Below are 22,435 nucleotides of genomic sequence, written 5' to 3'. Positions count from 1 at the left end.
TTTGTATTTATAGGTTTCTATCATAAATTAACTTACAAAGACCATTATACCCCTATTGACTAAGACTGCTTAATAGAATATAACAATAACTAATGTAGGCCCAACTAACAAGCCCATGACAAGGCCCAAACTGATAAAATAAAGAAATAACTACTATACTGTTTCTCTACATATATTAATCTTTGTTCCTTGTCTTATATTAACATTTGTAACAAAATAACAATCTAAAAGGATGAATTTGTGCTTCTTACCATATTATAAAATATGATCGAATATTGCAGATTTTATGATGTTTCCACCATGTCTATAATGTTTACAGCCTTTAGCAGTCTTTCAATGAGGATCTTACATATAATAGCTACCACAGTGAAGCTCACAAAGTGAACTTTCGTCAAATTTAGGTATTAACATGTCTACTAGTGTTAATGAGTATAGAACATAACCAGCTAAACAATTTTGCTTCTATCCATCAAAAAATAAATACTCTATGCTTAATTCCCTTCCAGCGCTGACTGCTGACTTGTCTATACAAAATTACAAAGTACAAATTGAAAAGGTCATATTTATCAAGATCGTCAATTTCAGACTCTGGTCAGGTGTCTCTGTCCCTGAGACATTAGAAGATTACACCCCCTACCCACCCATAAAAGTGAAAAAAAAAATAATGATTTTGGTCACCTTCTCAGAATAGCTTACTTGGGTTCATAACAGAAATCAAAATAAATAATTTTCATGTAAAATTACAACATATGTTCGTTCTTCTGGTACCAGATTGTTCTTAAGGCGGAACACAAATACAAATATGTAGAGTACAAAACCTTGTATTTTGTATGTATTTCCACTATTGTACTCCTTCCAGACTAATCCTAACCGTTTCCAGTGAAAAGGGTGGGGGAGAGAATTGTCCATAATTAAGGATGCTCATTGAAGTGCCTTCGATACATTGTTTGTAAATAAGCATGTATTAGCTTCCAGTATCCTTCTGGACAGCACTCATAGTTTTCCATCTGTAATGTATTAAGTCGTTATAGGGATGCCAGTGCCTTCGATACATTCCTTGATATTCGGTCATGTATTGGCTCCTGCAGAAAAAGCACAAAAAGTCCAATATAAGCAATCACATCGCAACGGGTACTAATAATGCTCAGCACTACCAAAAAAAAAAAGAATTAAGCTCAGCACTTTTATTACCTTTGTTCCTGGCATCTCAAATTTTGACACTGTAATTGTCTCATACAGGAAAATATATCTGCCATAAACAATCAAATGCCTAAGATATGGAAACACAAAACTACATACTAAACATAATATACTTTAAAGGAAGAGTCATTAAAGAATCATTAAATTAAAAATCCAGCATAGCACCCCAGCTTGCATCGATGGCGCCTCCTTGCATGCAGCCCACTTTAAAGCCAAGGGTGCACTCTATTACTTAAGGTCAGGAAAAAGGTTTGTCCTCGTCAACCCAAATGGTAGCACACTTGTATCCCACTGTCCAAACTTGTGAACCCTGATCATGTACTGTTAATTGAATTATTACCAGCAATGGCTATCAAGGGTTCTATTGACTTTTTATTAACAGTTTTGTTGATACTAAAAGGAAGAAAAAAACTCCTACTCTGATATGATATCAGATGAAGGGACATGTGAATTGATCATGTATTGTGAATTTTCTTTAACGTTGTCAGATTTGGACCAGACAACCAGAAAGCTCACTTGGTCATGATTTTACCAGTTAAATCTTTCAGCCCATAAGAACTGTCAAATAAACCAAGACCCAGAAAGATCACCAGATATTGCTTCAACTTTCAGTCAGGTCCAAGTCTGACAATATTGTTCTTTTAAAAAACTTTAAGATAAAAATAATAATACATTGTGCACCCAAGAAAAAAAAAATATAAGATATTTTTTTGTAAGATAAATGAGAATGCTCGAAACTACTAAAGTAATACACAATAAGCATCCAACACAAAGCCCAAAAGGCTCAGTTTGGAAGCAGTACAAATGCAAATATGTATAGCGTAAATACATACAAAATATAAGGTTTTGCGCTCTACATATTTGCATTTGTACTCCTTCCAAACTCAGCCAAACTGAACCACCCAATACCATCTGGCAAACACATTCCCAAGGCTTGCATAGACCATAGTCATCATACACCAGAAGCAAGCCCAACACCTCTCACCAAATAAAAAAATTAAATCAATTCGTCCTCACAACTCAACCTCCACCAAGTGTTCATGTGGATCAAATAACTAAATTACTAAATTGCATATTTAAAAAAGGTGACATGATGCAGCAAATGAAAACAAAACAGAATTTCCAATTCCATGTGGGCTGGGAATTGGACACGTGGGAGCAAAGAATGCGCACTGCTAAGTGGCTGTGGAGGCTACCCCTTGATCATGGGAAGCTATGGCACAAGTAGTAAGCATTCACAGAATGATGAACAGCTGGGATGCTTCCCCCTAGAAGGCTATCCATGTTATACTACCAAAATTTCCAAGTCATATCAGGTATGATGCTCTAGGGATAAAGTTTTGTTTTGTAAAGACCTTTGAGTGGGTGGGTAGTTCAACTCTGAAAGACCTTTTTTCCATCTATGTATTTTATTTCCAATTATAAAAGGGAACCAATTTTGAAATTCCTATCAATCTCTCTTTCATCTGGTGGCTTGATTCGGATCTAGGACTGAGAAGAGAGCTCAGGGATTGTGAGTCTAATCATATAGTCAATCTTCTGCAAGTCATAAAAGGGGTTCGTTTGGCCCTTTCTTAGTCATGCAGATTTGGATTCCTCAACCTTTGGGCACCTTTTCTTGTGCTTCCTTTTTCCAAACCCTTGCCCCTTCCTCTCCATGCTCTTTGACCTTCCCCACAAAAGAAGTCTGGTTCTAACTTATTCCTCTCAAAATTGGAGCTTTTTGTTGGGAGGTGTACCATGGACACCTTACAAAGGAAAAGATTGAATTGGTGAATATTCCCAAATTGGTGCATTTTTTGCAAGGCAATGGTGAGGCTTGCTATTATTTACTAATCTCCTGTCTATTTGTCTCTAGCATTTAGGATTGGTTTTCCCTCTTTTTAGGTGTGGCTGGAATTTTCAATGCCAAAACTTTTGTTTGACCAAGGAATAGAGAAAGGATTATGTGGAGGAGCATAAGGGCTACAATTATGTTGACAGTATGGGAACAAAGTAATGCAAGAATCTTTAAAGATGAGGAAAGGACTAATGAAGCAGTTATTGAATGCATTATGGCCAGGGTGTTATATCGGGTTAAGACTCTTGACTTATTTGCACCTGTTTCCTTTGAGGATGTGAGGAGGAAGTGAAGGGAAGTGGCTGCATCTTCTTCAAGGAAAACAAAGAGTCCTAAAACAATGGATTCCACCTAAAGGAAACTTCATCAAATTAAACTTTTGTGGTAGAATCCTTGGAAACCCACGTCCCTTAGAGTGGTTGGAGCTTCTAGAAACATAATTGGTCATATTGTAGCTTTATTTTCAAGTCTAATAGGTTTTTGGAGACTCTATAAGGGCTGAGATCTTTGCTGCTATCCAAGGAATCCAATGGGCTAGAGATATGAATTCGAACAAGTTAATCATGGAAGGTGACTCCATGGTTGTGATTGAATGGCTGTTGGACAATAAGAAAGCAATTTGGGCATACAGGAATGAGTTAAACAGGATCAAAAGGTTGACTAGAAACTGGACATAAGAGTTCAATGGGTACAGTGGTTGGCAAATGGGCTGGCTGATTCTTTAGCCAAATAGAGGGTTAATAGGGAGTCTTTGTATTGAGCTCAACTATAATCTCAAACTGCTTACTTGGGGGAGGTAGCACTAGCTACTTACCCAAGGACTCGCTTGTACTCTTAATCTTGTATATTATTTTCTGACTATCAATAAAATTTTTTCACAGCTACCTATCAATATCACATATGTGATAAATATTACATATAGTATAGAATTTATTAAGATTATAGACCTGATCTATGCCCATTATCATAGGTGTTAAGCCCAGCCTGGCCTGGCCCATGATCACCACTAGATGCAATCGAATCCCAACATACAACATCATTGCTAGGGACAAAAGTTAGCACAATGTTGTGGTAAAAAACGAGTCAAGCATGACACATGACTTGGCTCCTTTCCCCGCTCTTAAATATATAAATATAAAGTAGAACTTCTCTATCAAATGGTCAATCTAATTTGACCATGATGATTTGTTATAGAAGCACAATCTAATTTGAAAGGCATAAACAACTGATAGCACATACCGCCAAGCAAGCTCACAAACAAGATCTTCAGGAGCATCAGGAAGGACCTACAGATTTTTGGCTCATCAAGTGAGATTTTACATATATATATATATATATATATATATATGCGTAAACAATAAAGGAAAACATAATTTGAACCATTGCTGATTTGGTATCGGTTACCTCATCTTCATATGGATTGCAATGATCCTTGAACCACAACCTCAAAAACTCCTAAAAACAGATAATTCATCATGATTGTTAGCAGAATATAGCTTTCCCAATTGATGCCTTCCTTATACTAAGAGATAAGAAAAATGCAGCAGGGAATACAAGGCATAAGACTATTTTATGCAATCGGAAACAAAATATTGGTGTAGCAATGCAATCACCAATGACATACATTCACAAATCCAGAAAATGCTTAACAAGCAAGAAGCAAGAAAAGCACTGAAACAAGGAATGTACCTTATCAACATTTTCAGGTTCAAGACCATTTTGAAACCGCTCCTCGTAAGAATGTGAAATCCAGTATCTGCTGGAATCAGGAGTATGGACCTAGATTTTAACATAGTGAATATGAGAGTTTAGAAATAAGTGGGCTATTTTTTAACCTTAGTTATGAAGTAAACTATTTTTCTGCTCTTGGCAAAATGAAGACCAACCTCATCAATCAAAAGAATTGTCCCATCAGATCCCTTCCCAAATTCATACTTTGTGTCCACTAATATCAACCCATGTTCCAGAGCTACATGCTGCAAATAGCAAAGAAAGATGACATATAAAAGGAATTGGTCAACAATCTATAGAAGTCCTTTGATATAAAACAAATTAATATATCCATACTTAAACAAGGAAATAAACTGTTCAGAAAATAAAAGAAAAAAGAAAAAGAAATGCTTGTACCACCACAGCATTCATAGTGAATAGGTCCATAGAATCACAAGTTTCTATAACCATGAAATGCTTTTATGAATTTGTTGTCACATGTTAAATATTGTTTTGACATATCCATTGTGAAGAATGAAAAGTTGATGTGCTGAAAGAAAAAAGAAATGTTTGTACCCACCACAGCAAACACAGAAAATAGGTCAATGGAATCATAACTTCTATAACCATTAAGTGCCTTTGTGAGTTTGCGGTCGCATGTTAAATATTGTTGGCATATTCATTGCGAAGAATGAAAAGCTGATGTACTAAAAGAGAAGGGAGTAGATCTTAAATCCCTATGTGACCTTCCTTGGAACACACACACACACCCCAAAAGAATTTATAGTGGATCAACCAGCATAATGGGTTTCTAACAACCATTAAATGCCTTGGAAAAGTCCTGGTTGCATATTGGACATTAATGTTTCACGTATTTGTATGTATAATGGAGGTTCATATGCTGAAAGAGAAGGGAATGCACGTTAAATATCTTTGTACATGATCTACTATTCCTTTCTTTCTGATACATCTGTATTTCTCTAATATTGAATTTGTATGCATAAAATGCTATATTCTCTGAAAAATCACCCACTTCTTGCTTCTACAAACATGAATGTCCTTCCCTTTCTTCCACATGCTTCTACCTTTTAAACTCTAATGTATCTAAATTTCCCTTAAAAGATGTAGGACTATGGCGGACAATAAGCTAAAATCTATTTTTCAAGCAGTAATCATGCAAATTGGTGTTCTGACATATTGTGATTAGCCAGTCAAAAAGAAGACGAAGAAAGCAACATTTAGGGGTTGTTTGACAAGTCTTTCTAAGTAGATCTTTCAACAGCCCAATAGACAAAAAGGCACACTGAGCTTTTGGGGTCTTGTCTTTAAAGACCAAGACTGTTTGGTCCATGTCATGGTCTACTGGGCTGTTAAAAACAACTGGGAAGGTTATTTTCAGCGTGGAAAGACCAGAAACATCATTTGAAGCTTCCCAATTTTCGGATTTTTCGGTCTTTCTGTGCACTCATCTTCAAGTCTTTCAGTCTACATGATACCAAATGGAAAAGGAACATTTTTTAGTTTTTTGAGCTTTCTGCAGACCGAAAGACGCATCAAACACTGCTTTAATCATCTTGGTCTTTAGCAGATCAAATCCACAGTAAACAACAAAACATTATCATTTTACAATAATAACTTGTAATGAATGAAATTATGCATAACTAAGGGCATGTTCATTTGCTCTGAAGTCTGACATGTGAAAGTGCAATGATTACATTAAGAGATATATTGGTATTGGTGAACTTTTCTTTCCTCAGAACTCTGAATGCAGAGAATGTTGTTCTGAATTCTGAATTCTGAAAATTATCAAGTATCTATTTTGACCCCATATATGAGTGCTTTTGTTTGTCTTTTTGAGGGTATCATTGGAAACCAAAAAGTTGTATGATTACACTTTAAGAAATAAGAGTTAAGAGGAAACGAACAACCATTTTTCTCTTAAAGTTAAAAGATTCCTTTTAAGAGATAAGAGTTAAGAGGAAACGAACAGGCCCTAATTTTAGTTTAGCTTCAAGACATGGATCTCAAAGGACTAAAACAAGAAGGGGATAAGATGTAGCTAGTACTCTAAGTGAAGAATATAGACAAGTAGAATATTATGTCCAGGGCTCACAGTGGGAAGACTAGATGCTCGCCTTTCTTTATCTGCTCTTTTTACCATTTCACCACTTCCCTAATTCTATTTCTTTAGAAGCATCAAGTTATTAATGGATCTTTTTGTTGTCCTAGCAGCATGAGTGTCACCACTCATGGAGGTTGTCAAACAACGAGACTGAAGATTTATAGGAATCAAATAGGTTAGATGCTTAAAGAACATTTTACTTGTTTATTAATCCACTAGTATAGATGAGTTATCATAAACTAATATACTATATATTAAAGGTGGAAGGAGAGACGCATTATCGCTTCACTTACCTTTCAAATCTCTCATTTCATTCTTCACACATTCAAACTCACATGTTGGAGGTCCATCTGTTGAAAGGGTTTAGAATCCATCATATAGATGGCCGAACCATGCAGATGGCTGGGCAAAATTTCAAAAAAAATTCTAACCCTTACAGAAATCGATTTCCCAGTGAATTTGAAAACTAAATTTTCCAAATCGATCTTACACTGAACCAGACCAGATTTGAAACCAAACAAAAAGGAAGATGTATACCTGATACGGATTCCACATATGCAGATCCCAAGGTGGAAGTTCACACCCAAATCATTCCTAAAACCAGCCTTCACTGAAAATGGCTCAGTGTGTAGGTGAAGCCGGTTCAGCCACACTGTTTTCAGCAAAACTGTGATCCAACTTGCTTGAATCAAATGAGGTAAGTGAACCTGATTTTCTTCAGAGTTTTTCTTGCAAAAACAAAGAAGAAAACTGATCTAAATCAGTTCTTGAAAGCCTAGGTCGTGATAGGGTTTTTGGGAAGACAAAAGAGAACAAGAGAGAGTGGTGTTCTAGTCTGGTTTGAATGGTGAGCCTTTCATCTTTTGATCTCCTGTCCTTTTGCTACTTTTATATGGGAGTGGTTTTCATCTCTTTTTGGATGCAGTTGGCTTCCCCTGATTGTTTGGAAGGTGTTTTTAGCTCTCACCTTTTCAGTTGCCCTAAAAGAAGAGGCAGAATTATGTGGAGATGCACTAGAGCAGCAGTGGTCTGGACAATTTGGGAGGAAAGGAATCTAAGAATCTTTGAAGACAAGGAAAGAAGTAAAGAAGCTGTGATTGAGGTGATTACTCTCAGAGTAGCACATTGGGTAAGCACTTAAAAGCTCTTTGCTGACTTTAAGGTTGAAGATTTCTGCAGATCGTGGGGAATAATACAGGTTCTTCGTCTAGAAGACAGATTGTTCATGAAGCCTGGTCTCCTCCATGTGTTGGGTGGAAGAAATTAAATTTTGATGGTAGTTGTAATGGGCAATCCTGGACCATTGGGTATTGGTGGGGTAATTAGGGAAGAAAATGGAAACATTCTAGCTTTGTACTCAAGTCCTATTCAGCATGGAGATGTGGTGAGATCAAAATTATTGGCAGCAGTCTATGGAGTAGAGAAAGCTAAAGAAATGGGGATTACTAAGCTGATTATTGAAGGTGATTCAAAAGTAGTTGTTGGCTGGTTGAAAAAAGGGGAAGGAATCATATGGAAGTTAAGGAATGAATTCAGGAGATTCAAGCAGATTTCTAAAGATATGATGATCCAAATAAGATGGATTAGAGGTCTGCAAACAGTTTGCCTGATGGTCTGGCGAACTCAACGACACTATGTTCTGGGCAATTCTGTAAATAGGGAATAGTTTCTTGATGGACTTTGTTTTTGTGCCCACAAATCTTTGTTGCACCTCTTTTTTTTAATCTAATGAATCAATTTTGTGTTGCTGATAAAAAAAAACATGGCAACCAAATTTTCATTCACATCCCTAATCTGTCCACCAATGCCCGCTGGCCCCAAATTTCCCAAACAGCTGCCATCAAAATTTAGTTTCTTCCACCCAGCATGCAGAGGGAACCAGGACTCAATTGCAATAGATTTTCTAGATGCAGTGTTTGCAATTGTTCCCCATGATCTGAAAAAGTCTTCTATCTTAAAATCAGCAAACAATTTTAGTTTTTTCACCCAATGCGCCACCCTTAGAGTTATCACTTCAATCACAGTTTCTTTACTCCTCTCTTTGTCATCAAATATCCTCATATTCCTTTCTTCCCAAATTGTCCAAGAGATTGCTGCCCTAGTGTATCTTCCCATGATTATGTGTCTCCTTTTAGAACACCTGAATAAGTGAGAGCTTAAGAAGGATTCCAGATTAGTAGGAGTCCAGCTGCAACCAAACAAAGAGGAAAACCACTCCCAAATGAAGTTAACAAAAGGACAGAAAATTAAAAGATGAAAGGCAATCTCACCGTGCAGCTTACATAAGGAGCACCGATTTGGGGACAAGCACCAAGTTGGTATTTTTCTCTGAAGCAGATAACAAGTATTAATGGAGCCATGGAACACTTCCCAACAGAATGCATTGACTTTAGGAGGGATGGGGCAAGTCCAAATCTCCTTGATAGGGAAAGAAGGGGAGGAATCAGAAGCAACTACGGAGTTAAAAGAAGGATTTGCAAGAGAAAGACCCTAACTGATTGAGTGCCCAAACTCTAGAGTTTGAACCACTGTCCCCCAAGACCATAGAGTTCAGCAAATTAACCAAAGCAGAGACACTAGACAATTCAGATTCTCTCAAAGGGAAGGGAACACCTCGGACAAGGGGGAATCCCCAATCCAAATGTCCTCCCAAAATCTGATTTTCAGACCTGAAACCAAATCATACTTGATGTAGGGTAGAAACAAAGGAAGTTTTTCATGGATGCCTTTCCAATGAGCAGCCAAAGTAGCTCTATGTAAGCAGCCCACATCCCAACCATTGCTTAATGACCCATGGATACTCGAAATAACTTTAGTCCATAATTTCTCATTTTCTTTAGGGAACCTCGAAAGCCATTTACTTAAAAGAGCCACATTTTTCATCTTCACATTTCCTATTTCTAAACCCCCTTCCTCTCTCAACTGTCTCACCTTTTCCCACCTAACCAAATCATCTTTTTTCCCCTCTCCAGGCTCCCACAAGAAATCCCTCATGATCTTCTCAATTCTTTTAATCGCAATTCATAACATCCTAAAGACCAAAATGTAATAGACTAGAAGATTAGCCAAAGTGGATTTTATCAATGTTATTCTCCCTCCCAAGGATATATAATTCCTTTTCCAACTTGCCAACCTATTTTCAAACATTTCCACTATTTTTTTTTTTGAAAGGTAAGGTAAATTTATTAAAATTAACTCATAAAAAATACAGAACAGAACCTGCCCACAAACAGGCAGGTCTGAAAGACTCCCACTACAGACACCAGATTGATTGAGTTCTCAATAGAATTCAGGAGTGACTGAGATCCAAGAAGTCAGTTTACCAACATCCAGTTGAACTATATCCTCTGCCCCTCTTACCTTTTGATTAAAAATTCTATTGTTTCTCTCAGACCAAATGGCCCAAATCACAGCTTCCAGAATAGTGGTCCATACCACTTTCCCTCTTTTCTTCAAATTGCTGATTTTCCAACAGCAAAGTAACTCCTTAGTTGATTTAGGCATGACCCAACAAATCCCCACTCTTCAAGAAATGATGCCACACCTGAGCAGCAAACGGGCAATGGATGCATAAATCGTCTGTAGTTTCCAGATGGTCATCACAAAGGACACAAGAGTTATCCTGAATCTGCAGCCCTCTTCTTTCAAGATTGGTGCAGGACAGACATTTGTCCAAAGCCATAGTCCAGATAAGAAATTTACTTTAGAAGGGCAGATAGGATTCCAAATCTGTTTTTCAGGAAAACCTTCCACTGCCACTCAGCTAACAAGCCAATTAGCCATTGTTTTGACTGAAAAAAGACCATCCTTGGACCAATTCCAAATCCACTGGTCATCTTGATTATGGTCAAAGATTTGAGCCTGTAGAGTTTCCAACAGATTTGAAGCTTCTTGTATTTCCCAGTCAAAAAGACCTCTTCTGAACTGAGGAGCCCAAACCACTTCATTACCCAAAACTGAGTAAGAATCACCAACCGAGACATCCTGGTTGGAGGCACACTTGAAAATAAGAGGGAATTCTTCTGCCAAGGAGTGATTGCAACACCAATGATCTTTCCAAAATTTAAATCTGTCCCCTTTACCGACTTTGAGGCTGATTCCCCCATCAAGCAGGGGAGCAACTTTCATGATATTTTTCCACAGAGAATAACTCCAGTTAGGAGGGGGGGGTTAGTTTTCCAGTTACCCCACTCAACCCCAAATTTAGATGCAATTAAATTCCTCCACCAAGCACTTCCCTCAGTTGCAAATCTCCAAATCCACTTACACAGCAGAGCTGAATTTGTCACCTTGATTCTTCTCAGACCAAGACCCCCATTCTCCTTAGGAAGACAGATTTGGTTCCAATTCACAAGATGGATCGTCCTTTCTTCCTCCCAACCCCTCCACAAAATTTTTTTTTTGGAGTCTCTCAATTTTCCTAGCCACTTTATTTGGGATAGGGAAAAGGGACAGAAAATATGTGGGGAGATTGGAGAGAGTAATTTTAAGAAGGGTCATTCTATGACTAAAAGAGAGGTATTTAGCCTTCCAAGATGACAATTTATTTTCCAATCTTTCAATAATTGGATCCCATATGGCGACAGATGAGTTTTTAGCTCCCAACGGAAGGCCCAAATACTTTACCTGAAGCTGTTCCACCAGGCTAGCCAAAACAGTAGCACAATCTTCAAGGTTAGGGACATCACCCACTGGAATGACTTGACCTTTGTTAAGGTTGACTTTCAGCCCTGTGACTACTTCAAACCAGCTGAGAATCCCAAGCAGATTATCCAACTGATCAAGAGAAGCATCTAAAATACATAAGGTATCATCCGCGAACTGAAGGATGTTCACTTTTTCACCCCTTGGGGAAATTGCAAACCCTTCCCACACACCAGAAGTTGCTGCCTTCTGACTAAATAGAGTAAGGATCTCTGCAATACAAATAAAGAGAAGGGGAGAAAGGGGATCTCCCTGCCTTAACCCTCTAGAGCTCTCAAAAAAGCCTGCAGATTGACCATTGATCAGAATAGAAAATCTAGGGGAACAGACACAAACTTTCATCCAATTCCTCCACTTTTGTCCAAAGTTCATCTTTTCTAGGACTGTCTAAACAATTCCAGTTAACATGGTCATAGGGATGATAGGCTTTTTCAATATCTAGTTTGTAAACCAAACCTGGACATCCCTCTTTCATCCTTGAATCCAACAGCTTGTTTGCAATAAGGACTGAGTCAATCATTTGCCTACCCGGCACAAAAGCACTTAGATTTTTAGAGATCACATTCTCCAAAACTCCTTTCATCCTTTCAGCTAGGACTTTAGCCACAATCTTATAAAAGCTATTCAGAAGGCTAATTGGTCTGAAATCTTTGACATGAACTGCCCCTTCAATCTTAGGAATGAGAGTAATAAAGACATTGTTCAGGCTCTTTTGAAGGGATGCATTAGAATGGAATGACTGGAAGGCATTTAAGATATCTTGCTTCACAAAAACCCAGCACTTAACATAAAATAAATTGGAGAAGCCATCCGGGCCAGGAGATTTCTCATTGTCCAAGCTGCTGATTGCCATCTTGATCTCCTCTTCAGAAAAAGCTAATCGATCTTTTTCACTATTGGATTCAAAAAGCTAATCAATCTAGGATTTCCACCTAGGGGCAGTCCCAAATAATGCAGAGGCCATTCCCTTGTTTCACAACCCAACATATCAGCCCAAACTCTCAAAGCATCCTCTTCCAATTTGATACTAGCCACTAGACTCTTCAACCAATTGATTTTCAAGTTGGAAATCCTTTCAAAAAGGCTCACAACTAGCTTTAGATTTTCTACACCATCACGGCTCTCTCCATCACAAAAAGCCAAATTATCATTTGCAAACTGCAAGTGTGAGACCAAAACATTGTTTCTCCCTGCTGTCCAACCTTTAATCAAAAGCATTGAATTAGCCCTAGAAATTAACTTACTTATAACCTCAACCACCAAAATAAAGAGGAAAGGAGAGAGTGAATCTCCTTATCTCAATCCTCTGATCCCTTTAAAGAAATCAACTACAATACCACTCACTAAGATTGAAAAATGACTTGTTTACAAACAATCTCTGATCCACTTGCACCACAGATCCCCAAATCCACACCTTCTCATGATATCAATCAAGAAATCCCAGTCAACAAGATCGTAGGCCTTCTCCAAATCCACACATTCACTTGCAACTAGAATTTGATCGATGATTTATCTACCTTGGACAAAGGCTCCTTGGTAAAGGGAAATGATAGAAGAAAGAACCTTTTTAAGCCTTAGAGATAGCACCTTAACAATTATCTTGTAGATACTAGTCACTAAGTATATAGGTCTAAAGTCTCCTGGTTGGGTGGTAGCTTGCTTCTTTGGGATCAAAGCTAAGAAGGCTGAATTCATCCCAGGGCTAATTACTCCCCTCCTATGGAACTCCCTGAACACTTTCATCAAATCAAATTTTATTATCTCCCAACAATCTTGATAGAAAGTCAATGTGAAACCATTAGGCCCAAGAGCCTTAGGTCTCGACATAGAAAATATGGCTTCTTTAACTTCAGCTTCCTCAAAGTTCCTTTCCAATGAATGTACTTGATTCTCATCCAGACACTCGCAATCCAATCCATCCAAATTCTACCTCTTAGAAATTGGCCTACAAAAAAACTGATCTAAAATGATCTGCAAAGGCTTCAATTATTTCCTCTTGATTTGTGATCTCAAGCCCCTTCCACTATTAAAGAGGAAATATAGCCCTTCCTTTTCCTGCCATTTGCTAAAGCATGGAAAAACTTTGTGTTGTCATCGCCCTCCTTAATCCATTTCTTGACTTTTGCTTCCAACTGATCTCCTCTCTCAACAAAAGATCCTCTGACTCCTTTAGAGACCATCTTCTTTCTCTTTCATACCCTTCTAAAACACCTTGCACTTCTTTCCTATCAAACTCCTCAATTTGAGCAAACAAGCTACCCTTTTTTCTTCCAATCTCCCAAACTCCACTCTTTAATCTCCCCTTTCAGCTTTTGTAATTTCCTCAAAAACTTTTGTCCTTCCCAAATAGGTTGTGAACATTGGGAAACCCACCACTCCTTAACCATTTTCTTAAAGTCTGGGTGGGTGAGCCACATGTTCTCAAACCTAAAAGGAATGGGCCCCCCTCACTAGACCTCTAAAACAAACAAATTGGCCAATGATCAGATGTGATTCTAGATAGAGACTTCCCCCTAAGACTAACCCAATGTTCTTTGCAGTCAAGAGACAAAAGAAATCTATACAGTCTAGAACAAATAGGATTAACCTGGAGATTGGACCAAGTAAAACAAGACTGCCCTAGTGGGATATCTCTTAACTCAAAGGCCCCAATAAAATTGTTAAATTTCCTCATACTTGAAGTGACCCTCTGTCTTCCCCCACTTGATTCACCTACAAATCTGATCACATTAAAGTCACCTCCTAAACACCAAGGGCCACCCCATAAGCCTCTAATATCTGCTAATTCTTCCCACATCACATCCTTTCTCTAATAAGAACTTGGTCCATAAACATTGGTACGGACCCAATCAAATCCGTCTTGATTTTTTTTCTAAAACCTTACCTTTAAACTCATATCCCTTTGATGTCGCTCTAACATTGCTCTTAGTCAATAGAAAATCCCTGCTAACCACGTGGACCCCACATCCATTTTGCTCCACATTCATACTCGAAAAGGAGCAAATAGCCTTATCGGGACCAGTCTTTGTATTAAGACCTTCTACCAAGTGTCTCTTCTTCTCCCCCCAAAATTCCTTTTTTGCCCTCCCACCTCTCTAGAATCTCTCTTTTTCCTCTCTATGGCTCTCCAACTCCCCGACTTTTCATCTCCAATCTTCTTCCTCCTAACTCTTGGAGACCTGCATCTGCAGTTCCCCCTTCTCCTCTTCACGATGGACATAGTCCCGACAGTGATTCGGCATAACCACTATCTCCTCCTCAAACCATCGAAGCGGTATGCAGCCTTTGACCACCACTCTCAAGTCATACCACTCCCCTGCAAAACCAAACACCACCAAACTCAATGGAACCAAGTGAATGGTTAGGAAGAAAAGGTCATCAATACAATCCTTTCTTTTCCTATAATCTTCTAATGGATTTAAAAATGTGTTTTCTTTTCTGAACAGAAATTGGGATCTTAAGTATTCTTGTATTAGAGTTCGTCTCATGAATGTTATTTTGCAAACTGACCTTGAAGAGCCACCACCAAGCTTTTAGATGAATGGAAATTCGAATATCTCATTGAGCTGCTGTGTTTTTCCTTTTTTGATGATAGATAAAAAAGAAAATATATTCCAGAAGAGATACCACAAGATACAAATATCAAGAGGAAATTTCTTTTAAAATGAAGGGTAGATGCTTTTCTATAAGTAGTTAGTAACTTAGTATAAGTTGACCAACCTGTCTATAAATATATTCCTTTACTATTTCTTCCTTTCTTAAAGCCCTAGCACAACCAACCGTTCCTTTTGGTTTGTCTTTCCCTATCAAAGAGGTGTGGTGTGAATCTATTCCTCCAAAGGTTGGGAGTTTCTGTTGGGAAGCCTTTCTAGAAAGAATAAACACAGGTGATTTGCTTCAAAGAAAGAAGCCTAATAGATGTTTGTCTCCTCACTGGTGTGTTCTCTATAGAGTTGATGGTGAGTCTAGTGTTCACTTACTAATCTCCTATCAATTTGCAAAATATATTTGGGACTGGTTTGCTTCTTTGTTTAGGTGCAGGTGGGATCCTCCAATGAATGTGCAAAGCTTGTTTACTTCCCTTCCCTCCGACTGACCAACAAAAAGGGCGAGGATTATGTGGAGATGTGTTAGGGAAGCCATATGTTGGACTATTTGGAAGGTGTTTCGAATGCTACTATAGTAGTCCGAACCAGGAAGAGAAGGAAAAGAGGAAGAAGAGAAGAAGAAGAAAGAAAATAAGGGTCTGTCGAAATCTGTTGGATTACCCCTACAGTCGACCCCCTTAATCTTCATTAGATTATAATGTTCTTTACAAAGACAAAAATACCATTACTTAAGTATGGGGCAGAGTGACTCTAACAACACTGCCACATAAGCAAGCTACTTAACAAGCATAAGAAGACTAAACTACCCCTATTCGGCACACTTTAACACTCCCCCTCAAGTTGGAGAATATATGTCATATAATCCCAGCTTGTTACATAGATAGTTCACTTTCCCTGAGCTTAGAGCTTTTGTAAACAAATCTGCCCATTGGTCATTAGAGCCCACATGTTCTGTATTTATCTCTCCAACAAGGACCTTCTCCCTCACAAAGTGGCAATCAACCTCTATGTGCTTTGTTCTCTCATGAAAGACATGGTTGGATGAGATATGGAGTGCAGCTTGGTTGTCATAGTACAATCTCATAGGTTTATCCATGTGAAATCCAATTTCTTGTAGGAGATTCCTCAACCACACTAATTCATAGGTAGTGTGCGCCATGGCTCTATACTCGGCTTCAGCACTGCTTCTGGCCACAACCGCCTGCTTATTACTCTTCCATGTCACAAGATTTCCTCTAAGAAATGTGCAATATACTGTAGTAGATATTCTGTCATTCACTAAGCCTGCCTAGTCTGCATCTGTATACCCAACTACTTCAAGTTTTCCTCCTGATCTATACAATAGCCCACGGCCTGGAGCTCCTTTCAAATACCTCACAATTCTAAGGACTGCATCCCAGTGAGGTATACGAGGGTTCTGCATGAATTGGCTCACCACACTGACTGCAAAGGAGATGTTGGGTCTCGTGATAGTCAGATAGTTCAGCTTTCCCACTAATCGTCTATACCTTCCAGGATTTTCAAATACTTCTCTTGTATCACTACTCAACTTGGTTCCATAGGGGTCTCAGCCGGTTTTGCACCTAGCAGTCATGTTTCTTCCAATAGATCAAGAACATATTTCCTCTGGCACAGATTTACACCTTGTTTTGACCTGGCAACTTCTATTCACAAAAAACACTTTAATGTTCCAAGGTCTTTTGTTTGAAAATGATTTTGCAGAAATACCTTTAGTTTGCCAATCCTCAATTTATCACTACCAATAATGACAATATCATCCACATTGACCATTAATAAAATCTTCCCAGCTTCTGAGTCATAGCTGAACACTGAGTGATCAACCTGGCATTGCTTCATTCCAAAACTCTTCACCACTTCGCTGAACTTCCCAAACCAAGCACGTGGAGATTGCTTCAACCCATAAATTGCCTTCTTCAATTTGCACACCTTACCATCCTCCCCCTGAGCAACAAACCCAGGTGGTTGCTCCATATATACCTCCTCCACCAGATCACCATGGAGGAAGGCATTCTTTATGTCAAGCTGAAAGATAGGCCAATCATACATAACTGCCAGGGAGATTAGTACACGAACAGAACCAATCTTAGCCACCGGAGAGAATGTCTCCATGTAGTCCACTCCATACAACTGTGAGTAACCTTTAGCAACAAGCCTGGCCTTCAGACGCTCCACACTACCATCTGGAAAGTATTTCACAGTATACACCCATTTACAGCCCACAGCATGCTTACCAGGTGGGAGAGTAGTAAGTTCCCACGTTTGAGTATGTTGAAGAGCAAAGAGTTCCTCCTTCATTGCCTGCCGCCATCCAAGTGAACTAAGAGCTTCTTGAACATTGTTAGGTATGGAAATAGATGACAAAAGTGAAACAAACTGACGATGAGGTAGAAAGACGAGATAATGAAACAAAATTGGAAATGGGATGGAGGGTAGAACTGTGTTTACCTTTCCGTAAGGCAATGGGTAGGTCAAGGTCTGAAGGTTCAGCAATAGGAGCCATGAGAGGTTCCGCAGATGAGGTAGAAGCTGGAGGAGGGGCCGGTGTCGTTCGACGTGTATACACTTGTCAGATCGGTGGTCGTTCGGTGGTGACCTGCACTAGATGAGGTGATGAGTCTACTTCCACAACAGCATCTGGAACTGGATCACTGACAGGAAGAGGAAGAGGAAGTGAGGGTGAAGACAAGGATGCATCAGGACTTGAGAAGAAGGATACAGACTCAAAAAAGGTGACATCGGGGCAGACATAGCACTTTCGGGTAATGGGATTATAACACTTGTACCATTTTTTAGTCCAAGAGTAGCCAAGGAAGACACATTTAATTGAGCGTGCATCTAGTTTGTCTATTCCAGGACTCAGATTGTGAACAAAGCATACACAGCCAAAAACACGAGGAATTAATAGAAATGGAGGTAAAGTGGGAAACAAGATAGAGAAGGGGGACCGACCATGAAGAATAAAAGAGGGCATCCGATTAATGAGAAAACATGCAGTGAGTACAGCATCACTCCAAAACCGTTTAGAAACATTCATGTGGTGAAGCATAGACCGAGCAGTTTCAAGAAGCTGACGAATCTTCCGTTCAGCTACCCCATTTTGTTGAGGGGTGAATGCACATGAGGTCTGATGAATAATGCCATGCTGTTCTAAATACTATTGAAATGAAGTAAGAAAGTATTCACGACCATTATCTGAACGGAGAACTTTGATTGGAACACCAAATTGCGTGCATCATTCTTGAACAATCATCAATAAAGGAGACAAAATACTTGTACCCATTGTAAGACTCTATTTTGATTGGACCCCAAACATCTGAATGAACCAAAGAAAAAGGACTCAACATACGACTCTCAACTCTTGGATTGAAGGACACACGACGATGTTTACCAAACTGACATGACTCACATTGCAAAACTGACAACTGACTCAATGACGGAACCATCATCTTGAGAGCCTTGAGAGATGGATGTCCCAGTCAGCAATGCCATTGTAGAGGAGTAAGTGAAGTCTGAAGAGCAATTGAAGATCCACCACCGTCAAGGTAATACAATCCACCAGCTTCATGCCCCCCACCAATCTTCTTCCCCGTCTTGAGATCCTAGAAAGCACAAATGGAAGGAAAGAAGGTAACAGAACAGTTAAGAGCTTTGGTTATTTTACTAACAGACATAAGATTGAATGGAAACTTAGGTACATATAAAACAGATGATAAGGGCACAGAAGCCATGTCAACATTACCAACACCATAGATGGGAGATGATGACCTATTGGCAAGTGTAACAGTTTGTGATGTGGAGGTTTCAGAAAGAGAAGAGAACACACCTAGAGTCCCGGTCATATGATATGAGGCTCCAGAGTCAATAATCCAGGGAGAGGTTTTAGATGACATGCAAGCAATACCTGAATGGGCAAGTGTGGCAGTGGTATGCTGTGAAGTAGTTTGAAGGAACCGTTCATACTCATCACGCGGTACATTCACCATCTCCCTCCTAGAAGTAGATGTAGATGGGAGAGGAGTACGGTCTGCCTGTTTACTGTCACTGATGTCAACCTCACCTTCTACAGCATGATTAGCCCATTTGGAGGGAGGGCCATGTAGGTTATAACAGAAATTCACTGTGTGCCCTTCCCTACCACAATGAGTACACTTCCTTGTAGAGTTATTCTTCCCTCTGCCACGGCCTCCCCCTGAGTCACGACCACCCCAACCAATCATGAAACTGCCACGGCCACCTCGGGAGGCATGTCCTCCCCCTCTTGTACTGTGTCCACCTCCTCTAACTGTCACAAGTGCTGATCTATCAAACTGTGTGGGATTCTCTGTCTGTCCCAAAGAAATTCTGCGAAGCCGTGAGAATACTTCCTCAAGTGTAGGAAGGGTGGAGCTCCCTAATATTTGGGCTCTAACTGGTTCATACTCTGATTTCAGCCCCACCAAGAATCTTGTAACATCTAGTTGTTTCCTTTGTTGTTGTTGAACTTTAATATCTGGAGTGAGGGGATGATAGACATTGAGTTCATTCCTTATATTCTTCATGCAGGCATAGTACTCTTCTAGCGTTTTGTTTCCTTGTTGCAAATCAAAGTACTCCTGATAAAGTTGATATACTCTTGTTGTATTATCTTGTCCAGAATACAACTTCTTAGCATGTTCCCATATATCCTTAGTTGTATCAAGGAACATGAAGTTAGCACTGATTTTGGGTTCCATACTGTTCCATAGCCAAGCCATGATTTGAGCATCTTCTTGTTCCCAATCATCAAACCCTAGGGAGTCAGCCAATGGTTTCTCATCTTTTATGTGCTTCACTTTCCTCTTTGCCTTGAGAAAAACTTCCACAGATTTAGCCCATGGAACATAGTTCTCCCCATTCAGTTTAATTAAGGTCATCTGTACACCTAGGTAGTCAGAGGAAACTACCACACTAGGTTTCTGATCATTATACCCATCTCCTATTGCTATCATTGAACTCTTTCACAGTTGCCTCTAATCTGAATTCTCAGCAACAAGCTGACTGTTGTTATTCAAAAAATTGATATTCCAGCACCTATAGCAACTCCTAAACACAACAGTTGGTACACATGCCTTGTTCTTATTCACACTACTGCTGATTTCACAACACCACTGACCACATAGGCATCAATTTAACACTCACTAATCACATGTAAGCCCTCTTACATCCACTCAATAGGGATCGTGCAACATAAGCACCACAACATAGTTAAACCTGTTACACCCAGTTCAGACTAGTTTAACAGTTTTAAGAGGGCACTACACACCCACAAAAAAACTCGGCTAGGTCACAGCATTACACCTTACACCACTCAGCCACTCACAGCAGCCCTAACACCACTCAACAACTCACAGCATCCCCTACACCATTCAGCTACTGCACACACAGCCCTTTCTAGGGCAACAATGAACCTAGTTCTCTAGGTTCTGATCGATACTAGTAGCTTCTTGTAGGGTTTCTACCCAGAAATATCAGTAACACAAGAAGAAGAGATAACCGACCTTCCTTTGAGAATATCAACCAACCATTCACTGCTGAAGCCACTTTTCTTGATGAAGAAGGTTATGCGCAGCAGAGAGAGACAACCTGGGATGATTCAGACCTAGGGCAAACCAGTTCTCTCCATAGACTGACTAGAAACGAAGGAGGAGAGTCACGAACACTGCTGAGGTGCTTTACCAACTGAAGTAGGTCAGGACCATGGCTCTGATACCATGTTTCGAATGCTGCTACAGTAGTCCGAACCAGGAAGAGAAGGAAGGAGAAGAGGAAGAAGAAGAAAGAAAATAAGGGTATGTCGAAATCTGTTGGATTACCCCTACAGTCGACCCCCTTAATCTTCATTAGATTCCAATGATCTTTACAAAGACAAAAAAATGCCCTTACTTAGGTATGGGGCAGAGTGACTCTAATAACACTGCCACATAAGCAAGCTACTTAACAAGCATAAGAAGACTAAACAGAAGGAAAGAAACTCAAGGATTTTCTCAAAAAAGGAAAGAAGCAAGGAAGCAGTTCTACAGGTGATTCACATAAGGGTAATTCAATGGATGAAAACTCTGGATATATTTGCAGATTTCTCAGTGGACGGTTTGCTAAGAAAGTCGAAGGAAATTGCAAATTCAGCTTCAATTAGGATGGTCTCAAATTCCCATTGGAACCCTCCACTTCTCGGTTTTATCAAACTGAACTTTGATGGCAGCAGTATGGGCAATCCGGGGCCCTCCGGAATTGGAGTACTAAAAGATGAAAAAATGGTTTATAATAGCTTTGTACTCTGGCCCAATTGGAGTGGGAGACTCCTTGAGGGCAGAAATACTAGCAGCTCTGGAAGGGGTACAAAGGGCTAAGGATCTGAATGTCAATAAACTGATCATAGAAGGAGACTCTGAGACTGTAGTGAATTGGTTAAATGAAGACACCTCTAGGCTTTGGAACTACAGCAATGAGAAGAAGAAATTTAAATGGTTTATCAGGGACATGGAAGTTCGGTGCAAATGGGTAAAAAGAAGTGCAAATTCATTTGCAGATGGCTTAGCGAGGCAAGGGGTGAATAGGAGTTCTGTGTTTTGGGCTCAGTTGTAAGTGTCTTTTTATTTTTGGGTGTATGTTTGACTGTCTTGGGGAGTTAAGAAACCTTAGCTCCTCTCCTTTTTAATGTTATTCTATTTTAATGAATCTTTAGTTATTGATCAAAAAAATAAAAACATAGTATAAGCTGACTTTAAAATTTGTTTCTAGGACTTCTATTAATTGTACTCTCATGTAATAAAAGAAAGGAATTACCTTATCATGAGTTACATGTATTTTTCTTCCTTCAATAGTTATGCCAAGAAGCTTCTCTTAATATCCAAACCAGGTATAGAGAGACCAACGTTTTCTTAACATGATTCCATCCCTCCACAGATCTAAATTCTGAACAGACACATTTGATAAAAGATTCAAATGTAGGCATTTGGTTTAATACCTTTCTTGTCCTTTTGGATAAGATCAAGTGTAGTATTGGTTCTTATCAGTTTATCTTACCTTCTAATAGCATGATTTCTCTTTTCACAAAATCTAAAGGTTAAGGCTATACTTGGTTATTTAGAAGATGAAAGAGTAACAAAAGGTTGAGGGAAAGTTCTTAAGGAATTTCACAAAATTCTTTAAGAAGTTTCCTTCAACTTTCTGTTTCTCTCTTACTTTCTACCAAACCAAACATAGCCTGATAGC

General features: G+C 39.2%; 1 protein-coding gene and 1 non-coding gene across 2 annotated transcripts in view; one reads left to right on the top strand and one right to left on the bottom strand.

The window, feature by feature from the left end:
* Positions 1-696: 696 nt before the first annotated feature.
* The window catches only part of PUR7 (purin 7), a 33,429-nt gene continuing 11,690 nt past the window's right edge, over positions 697-22,435 (bottom strand). The window contains exons 7-12 of the mRNA XM_088964084.1: positions 4,927-5,016; positions 4,730-4,819; positions 4,445-4,495; positions 4,280-4,326; positions 1,192-1,249; positions 697-1,082 (exon numbers count right to left, since the gene is read on the bottom strand). Coding sequence (XP_088820210.1) covers positions 1,026-1,082; positions 1,192-1,249; positions 4,280-4,326; positions 4,445-4,495; positions 4,730-4,819; positions 4,927-5,016 — 393 coding nt within the window. The 3' untranslated portion in view covers positions 697-1,025. The remainder of the gene's footprint in view (positions 1,083-1,191; positions 1,250-4,279; positions 4,327-4,444; positions 4,496-4,729; positions 4,820-4,926; positions 5,017-22,435) is intronic.
* LOC148874211 (U2 spliceosomal RNA) lies at positions 22,184-22,385 on the top strand. Its single transcript, XR_016106020.1, has one exon. It is a non-coding gene; the product is annotated as a U2 spliceosomal RNA (small nuclear RNA).

This window comes from Nelumbo lutea, chromosome 1 (genome assembly GCF_056320005.1).
Source record: "Nelumbo lutea isolate HS-2025 chromosome 1, American lotus-T2T, whole genome shotgun sequence".
Taxonomy (NCBI): Eukaryota; Viridiplantae; Streptophyta; class Magnoliopsida; order Proteales; family Nelumbonaceae; genus Nelumbo; species Nelumbo lutea.
The sequence above is the reverse complement of the archived record's forward strand: the minus strand, read 5'-3'. Positions and strand labels throughout refer to the sequence as shown.